This window comes from Adiantum capillus-veneris, chromosome 24, assembly GCF_014529385.1.
Source record: "Adiantum capillus-veneris isolate H3 chromosome 24, ASM1452938v2, whole genome shotgun sequence".
Classification (NCBI taxonomy): Eukaryota; Viridiplantae; Streptophyta; class Polypodiopsida; order Polypodiales; family Pteridaceae; genus Adiantum; species Adiantum capillus-veneris.
The window spans coordinates 18,314,351-18,323,112 of record NC_140954.1 but is presented as its reverse complement, the minus strand read 5'-3'; the positions used below and the strand labels follow the sequence as shown (position 1 = coordinate 18,323,112).

Genomic DNA, 8,762 nt, shown 5'->3' with positions numbered 1-8,762 from the left:
GGTTTTTTTCAAAACCCTAAAAGGACACTTTTATGTCCTGTTAGGTTACCAACCTAGTGTTAAGCCATACGGTTCCCCATGGAGGTCAAACCGGGCCTGCATAACCATTTTAAACTATCCTCAGAGATATATGAAAATATCTACAATAGTATGCCATATGATGAAGGGAGTGACCACGAGGGGAGCCATACAGCGTAAACCCCAACTACAAGTCTAGCCACTGGAAGCAACAGTTGTAATTCTCTTGAATAGAATCTTACTTGTGATCAGTAGTGTGTACTTGCTAATTTGTTTTCAGCTGACTCTTGTAGTACCAAATTTGATAGCCAAACTGCATAATCCTTGTTTGATAGCAGGATACTTTAATATGGTTGAAAATATCTTAGGCAGGTGCAAGAATCCGGGTTTAGTTATCAATGGGATAGAAATTAAAGTGGGAAGGAGTAATCAATGCTCGTGGGTTATTTGACATTTCTGCTGATTCAGGCTTCACATGCAAATAGCAATAGAACAATTACCAAAGAAGTGGCAAGAAAAAGATCATGTGCAAAAAAATTAAGTGCATGTGTAAAACTTTTGCAGATGAAGGTTCATGCCAGCAATAATTTCTTATTACATGAAAATGCCAGTCTTTTACACATCAGGGGGGTCAAACCGGTACGAGTACCCTTCCAAAGATACAAAGTAGTCAGCAACATACAGGGAGATGTCGTCCTCTACATCAAACAGGGGTGTGCGCCGGCTATAAGCGGTGGGGAACTTCTTATCTAGCCATCCTGTGATCCATGGCAGAATGACATCCATGAGATACTTCGGCTTGTTCGGATCGTAATAGTTTGGCTCATATGTCCGAATGCAGCAGCACGACTCATAATCGTTGTTCAATGATTTGTATCTTGTGTCGTCCACAAGGAGCGTGTTGGCTTCATTAAATTGAGGATGCTTGCGCCAAACTGTTTGCAGGAGCTTCAGGAAAATGGGTTTGTCGCCGAACTGCCCCAAAATGCCTGCCACATCCTTCATAGAGGAAGCCCATTTTTCACAATGGGACTGGTCAAAAATATCTGTGTCAAGTAAACTAAGTTGTTAGAGCAGGTATACAGTTCAGAGTACCAAAGTCTGAAAAACAGCAACAAGTTCTGTACATAACAGTACCAAAGCAACAAAGTACCAAAGTACCAAAGTACCTTACCAAAGGACTTAATCACCAAAGTCTGAAAAACAGAAAGTTATGTACATAACAGTACCAAAGTACCAAAGGACTTAAATCACCAAAAAAAGAAAAATAGCAAGTTCTGTACATATCACTACCAAAGTACCAAAGTACTTAAATCACCAAAAAAATAAAAACAGGAAGTTTTGTACATAATAGTACCAAAGTACCAAAGTAAGTGTGCAAATAGTACCAGGTTGTATGGATAGTATCAAGTTGTGCAAACAGTACCAAATTGGGCTAACATTACCAAAATTGTGTGGACAGTATCAATTTCTACAAACAGTACCAAATCCTATACACGATAGTACCAAATAGTACAAAAAGAACCAATCGTACCAGAATATGTACAAATCAGTAGCAAAGGTAGATACAGTACCAAAATCAGCCAAACCAGTTTGGAAGTTAAGGGATTCATACCTAAAAAGAGACTTTGCATCTTCATCAACTTAGGGAAGCAAGCATGCAGTATGGTCATCAGATTGTGTCTTTGGTTGCAGGGCCAAAGCATCACGTAGCATCACCTCCTCAGGCTAAGGATGAAATCCTCCGCATCAGGTCTGACCACGCAGTATTTGTGTTGGGAGACCTACATGCATCGAGGCCTACATCCCTCTGGAAATGGGATTTTCCACAAATCTTCGGGTTCTTCATGATAATCCTTCAACAGAACTCCATTCACATCCAGAATGACAAGGCGCTTAGTGCTCGCCTTTACGTCCAGCGGCATTGATGTATCCGGTCGCTTTTCATTCAGCCACCACCTGTCCCTCACTGAAGTACCACAAAGCAAAATGAGTAAAGGAACACCCAGCCTTTTGGAAATAGAAAGTGTGGACATTCAGCACCATTAAAGGTTACCAATTGTTGACATCATGACATAACAAGGAACGGACACATTAACATCTGATTGACATGACACCAAACATTGACAAACGCAAAACGGGATCGTATTTCATGATAAGACAGAAGCAAGTACAAAACGCTGTTAAATAGATCATTCTTGGAGGTTCGCGGCTTGAGACCACGACCTTTGGGGCGTTTTTTACATTTCATAAAGAAGAGTTTGGAGAGTGTGGCGCAGTCAATGCTATAACCTATTTCTAAGGTTGTCTCCTGCCCCGCACCTTCGGCCTCCTCCATGGATTTCGTCTCCTCCACAAAATAAGCTGCCTCCTCTGTGCCATACTCTTTCGCAGCCTCCTTCTCACCCTCCTTTGCACCCTCGGCAGGTTCCTCCTCCTTCGCACTGTCAGCAAGTTCTACCTCACTGTTTGCCTGCTGCCTCGTCTTTCTGCCTGCCTTCTTCTCTACATACTTTGGAGTTGCATCCAAACACTCGGCCGCCGAGGAAACTTCCACTGCCACCTCCTCATCAGCCTAAATTTCTGCGTTGTTCTTCTTGCTTAGCTCTATCTCTATGTCATCAACTTCCTCAATCAGTTCGCTTTCCTATTTATCCTTCTCCTGCACTTCAGTTTTCAGTTTAGCTTATGCCATACCAGAGCCCACACCAGCCTCAGACCCTTTCCCTTCCACTGTGCTGGCATTAGGGCCTTGCTGGCTTTCCTATGCTTCGGCTTTAGTGTTATCTTGCTCCAAACTGGAGTCTAGAGCAGGCTCACCCTTTTGCCTTCCATCGTGTTGGCACCAATGTCATGCAATACTTCATGCACTGACTTATAAGGATCTTCGTGGAACATGTGACTGGCACCTGACTTGCCGTATCCAGGAAGATCCTTCCAATCCACAGGGGTGTTGGTGTTGTCATGGGTGTCCGCACCAACAGATCCTCTCCCTACATATACACAAAGATGAAAGAGAAGATTAGATCATAAATTCAACTGATATTATAAGCAAGTAGTGTCCAACACAAACACCGCACTTACTCTTCAATAATGACCTCCTTGAAATCTAGGCCTTTGTCTCCGAAGGTATTGTAGTGTTGCAAAGTGCCTTCACACACGTATCTTCCATTCTCAATACACCTGCAAAACACAGTGGATGGTACTGATGCCTGCAAGGAAGCATGAAGGTACCAACCACATAAGAAGCCTCCAAAGCCTCCCCACATGCAACACAAGAACCAAACACATGTATTGTGTTTTCAGGGTCCACAACATGAGGCCTTGGATTCAACGTGTGAGTCATCCCTCTCTTCACATCAACAGAGAGCTTGCTTACAAATTCGTACTGGTCTTGGGTTTCCAAGGACTCGTTGTAGAGCCTGGCATAATCTCTCTGCAAAACAAAATTCTCTCATAATTTACTTATCAAAACAACCAAGATGCATGGAAGAGCACATGCAATAGCAAAAAATTATTGAAAGAGTACCAAAATAGAATAATACAGTATCCAACAGGCACCAAAACAATACCAAAATTGACTGCTAGCAAGGAATACACATGCAGTACCAAAATATTATTGCAACAATTACAAAATAGAACCAAGACAGTACCAAATCAAACAATTAGCAAAGAAAACATTATTAGAAGAAAATACCAATGTAGTATCAAGGTACTAGAAATACCAAAAGTACCTAAAGTACCAAAAAAGTTTCAACAGTACCAGAGCAGTTTCAAGCACCAAAAGTACCCAAGTCATACTCAACATTACAGTATAAGACACTAACTAGAAAGTACCAAAATAAGTAATTAGACTAACCAAAGAGTAGATATAAACCTAGAGTACCAAGGACTGTGCCACATAGCACCCAAGGCAAATCTGTAAACTATATGAGTACCAAAATTCTCAAGGCAGTGCCAAAACGGTCAAAGAGAGAACCAAATAAAATAAATAAGCACAAAAGGTTACAAGGAAAGTACCAAAAGTACCAAAATAGGTTGAAGTGCCAAATGTTTCAACAGTACCAAATTAGTATCAAGCACCAAAAGTACCCAAGTCATACTCACCATTACAGTATAAAACTGTAACTAGAAAGTACCAAAATAAGTAATCAGACTACCCAATGAATAGATAAGCACCCAGAGTACCAAAGATTGTGCCACATAGCACCCAAGGCAAATTTGTAGACTATATGAGTACCAAAAATTCTCAAGGCAGTACCAAAATGGTCAAAGAGAGAACCAAATAAAATAAAGAAGCACAAAAGGTTACAAGCGAAGTACCAAAAGTACCAAAATAGGTTGAAGTACCAAATGTTTCAAGAGTACCAAAGCAGTATCAAGCACCAAAAGTACCCAAGTCAAACTCAACATTACAGTATAAGACTGTAACTACAAAGTTCCAAAATAAGTAATAAGAGTACCCAATGAGCAGAAAAGCACCCAAAGTACCAAAGATTGTGCCACATAGCACCCAAGACAATATCTGTAAACTATATGAGTACCAAAAATTATCAAGACAATACCAGAATGATCAAAGAGAGAACCAATTAAAATAAATAAGCACCAAAAGGTTACAAGGGAAGTACGAACATAGCAGTTAGTGCTCGATTAAATACCCAAATCAGTTTAAAAAGTACCAAAACAGTCCAAAAATAAGCAAAGCACTTTTAAAAAAACCTGAAAAGTACCAAGACATTTAAAGAAGATACCAAAGCACTAAGCAGCATGTACCATAGCAGTCCCAAAATAGAATTGAAAAAGACCAAATGATCATAAAAGCACCAAAAGTACCATGGATTGTGCCATTATAGAATCCAAAACAAAACAAATAGTACAGTGTAAGACTCAAAAATTAGAAACAAGGAAGTACCAATATAGTACCAAGTAGTTCAAATGAGTACCAAATGAAATGAATCAATAGTATAAAGTACTAAAGAAAGTTTCAGCACTGCCCTTAGTGTTAAATAAAAGTACCAAAACAGTTAGAGAGAGTACCAAACCAATCCAAGATAGTACTAAAACCCATAAAAATGTCAGCAAATAAACCAGTCAAGAAGTGAAACATGCCAAATCACCAAACCTTGTGCAGAATAAAAAGTTTCAACATTCGTATACAATGCAATAAGCCAGAAATACAATACCTCCTGTTGTTCAACCTCAGCTTGGAGCTTCTTGATATTTTCGGAAACCCCGTGCCGTCGTAACAAGTGCGGACTTGCTCCTAGCTCAGCCTCCACCTCTTTGATCTCTTCATCAGGGATAGGTATTTGCTACCGCAGTACACCAATGCGCGCCTCCAAGGTATCAATATCCTCCATCAAACTTTTTGCCACGCCCTCTTTACCCTCATATACCATGAGCTTGTCCTTGTTTGCTTGAATAGAGGCCTTCAGGTCTGTTAGTTTTGATGACCCTGGATGTGACACCTGCTTTTGGAGTCTTTGGAGAAATGCCTCTAAGTCAGGTAGGTAGTCAACCACTGCCCCTCTGACACCTTGCTCTAGTTCTGTGCAGATGTTGCTGCCACTTTGAGTCATGTGGGCCTTCTTAACTGACTGCGAGACATTTCCAGGGGAGGAAGCATTTTGCTTCCTCCATGTCTCAACTTTACGGTCAAGACCGCCAGTCCTAAATGATATCATCTGCAACACTCCTTCCCCAAGCCGGGCCCATGCTATTATATGCCCTGTTGGGTCTTTTCTCGCCGCATCACATTTCTCAAATGCATAACCCTTAGCAAATTTGGTGGTCAGTTCACCGCATGAAGGGGATCCCTGATAAACTTTGGAGAATAGAAATCTGCAGTCATCCACCAGATGTGGCGGCATCATAGCCATCTTTGCAAATACCTCAATTCTTGAATAGTATTCCTTTTGTGTGAATAGAAAAATTGTAAGGTCTAGAAAAGAGAAGGGGTTTACTTGTACAAAAATATTATTCCCACCATGTATCATTGTACAAGCTCAACCACATGGCCTTATCTTAATGAGAATTTTGCTTTACATCCCAACTCTATACATAACTATTGATTGTAAAGTTTAATTTAAGTTCTTTTAGTCTTTAATTCAATTTGGGTGTGATTATTTTGGTATTTCATGATTTTTTTTGAGTTTTGAGCATTTCAATGTTAAAAGTATTCAAGTTTTAGAAAATGGCATCCAAGAACTGTATTATTGTGCAAGTGCGCAAGTTTACTTCTCTATTTATCTTCTTTACAAAAATTAATTTAAAATTCAATTTTTAGTAAGTAAGTGAATTTTAAGTAGTACTACATGGAGGCACACATATGTGAATCTGAAATTGTTTTAAGGGACTTACACCATATGATTATCGATTAATTTTCTAAAGCATATATACAAATCTGACAAGAATTTTTGATATTGCCTATTAAGATTTGTGAAAGGGCTTGCTAAGAGGGACTATGAGCTAGATGATTAGGATGGCCTCATCGACTCGAGCATGGGGTGTATAGGTATCCAATTGCTTTATTGGGACATGGTCTTATCTTCGCTAGTGCTTGAGAACACGGAGAGCGATAAGAAAAAAGGAAAAGGCAAGCAAGAATCCCCCGTAACCTTTGTTGAGGAGAGAGATAGGGAGGTTGAAGATATAAGTGAGCATGAAGAGGCCTCAATGAAATATGTGCTCCTACAGGAGTTTGACCCGATGGATAACATAGATCAAGTACTAGATGGAGATGAGGTGATAGAGGAGGTTCTAAACTTCCATCCACTCACTTTGCATGCAATGGTGATAAAGGGTTGTTAATTTCTTTTTGTCAACGACATTTCAAAGACAGTTGGACTTTGGTAGTATAAGAAAAATTCTTAATTATTTCATGCTCTAGGATTTTGTATGGACCTTTGTAAATTATGGGTTTTAATATTTTTGTATATCATGCAAAGCCACTATGATGGCTCTCCATTTCCTATTCTCCTTATTAATTGGTGGTGGGGAACGAGGTGATTTTTGTTTCCATGCAAGGACATTGTTCTTGTACTTTTTTCTTCACTCTCTAGGATTGTCTGTTCCTTTGTGGTTTGAGTCGTACTCTTCTTCCTCTTTTAAACTTTGCTTGGCATGTTCACTAAGGGTCTTGTCTTGTGTACCCTCTTTGTAAGAACTCTACTTATCTAGGAAAAAGGGGACACTTGGAAAAAGATTCTGAAGAATGTGTTGCAAACTTAGAACCCATAATATGCATTGAGGGGTGCGTCTTGGACTAAAACATTTATAAAATCCCTGTTGTGAGCTTCTTAATCTAGCACACATCTCAATCAAAGCTTGACGAGCATTTTTTCTAAAAAAAACCTTTCGATTTTCCACCCGAATCAGTATCTCGCATAGTGCTGCATACCTCCATGCAAGATGGGAATTTTTTTAAATATAATTTTATTTTTTTCTCTTAGCTACATACAAGTGATGGCTTCTGAGGGGGTGATGAAAAGAATGCATCATAGACCGCTCTTCTGACACCTACAGACTCTAGCCTATGTCCCAATATGAATGGTCATCTGCCAAGCATAGACTAGTGTCTGCACGTCCCTCAATCTAGGTCTCCAATCTATAATTGTAGGGTTTAAGCATCCATCCAATTATGAACATTTGTACTACCACAAAAGCCCTTCCCATTTCAACAAGAACTTACCATCCTTCCTATGGTCAATTCGGTTGTCATATTGCAGCACAAGAGAACCCTCTTTGATGCCCTTCTTTATCACTTGGTTGTTAAGCTTTCTTCGTCACTTTTTTGCATGTGCAACATAGTGTTCAATTGCTGATTCTCTATCTAGCTCTAACCACTCCAAATCAATGATTTGTTGCTCCACCTTCTTCTTTTGATCATCCTCATGGTAAGCCTTTAAAACTCATAGACTTGTCAATTCTACCTATATGGGCAAAAAGAGCCTCATGTCCATACACTAAGTGAAAAGGAGTAAACCCCAAAGATGTCTTGAAGGATGTCCCGTAAGCCCAGAGTGCTGCATCTAAGTGTTTTTCCCAAGACTTTGGGTGCATATGCTCTTACTTAGTAATAGTTCTACAAAAAAGGCCATTCACCTTCTCAAACTCCATTGCATTGACGGTAATAAGGAGTAGAGTGCATACGCTTAATCTTCAACTTCTCCATTAACTCTCCTACTAGGTATGCTTGAAAACCAGGTCCTCTGTTAGATAAGATCTTCAAAGGCGTACCAACCCTACAAAAAATGCACTAAAAAATGAAGTCCCCCACATCTTTAGTAGTAATCCTTCTAGTGGAGCGTGCCTTAACCCATCTAGTCATGTAGTCTACCCCCATGATGACATACTCCTTTTTGGCATGGATGCATGGTAGTGGACCTATTGCGTCAATACACCACTTCTAAAATAGTCCATAAGTAGTGATGGGATTGTGTTTCTCATATGCTAGTCTCCTAGGTCAACCCTTTTGAGAGACCTCAGAAGTGTGGCACTAGTGTTGCACATGTCAATGTAGAATTGGCAAAAAAAACGTCAGCTTGGAAATTCGAGAATCTTCCTACTAGTGAAGCAAGCTCCATCCTTACGCAATTACCTATACTTTGTGGGTATATGCAAGCTCCATCCTTACGCAATTACCTGTACTTTGTGGGTATATGCAAGCTCCATCCTTACGCAATTCCCTGTACTTTGTGACTTTCATTAACGATAACTCTAGGCATGCATGGGTATGTCCACTT

General features: G+C 39.9%; 1 protein-coding gene across 1 annotated transcript; it reads right to left on the bottom strand.

Annotated features, from left to right (window-relative positions):
- Positions 1-633: 633 nt before the first annotated feature.
- On the bottom strand, positions 634-1,023 carry LOC147426027 (uncharacterized). Its single transcript, XM_086498144.1, has one exon. It carries the CDS (start codon positions 1,021-1,023, stop codon positions 634-636), a length of 390 nt encoding a protein of 129 aa, XP_086354270.1.
- Positions 1,024-8,762: the final 7,739 nt, after the last annotated feature.

Bases quoted from the DNA above. Each gene is read 5' to 3' on its own strand.
- LOC147426027 (XM_086498144.1), bottom strand. From the start codon at position 1,023: ATGAAGGATGTGGCAGGCATTTTGGGGCAGTTCGGCGACAAACCCATT.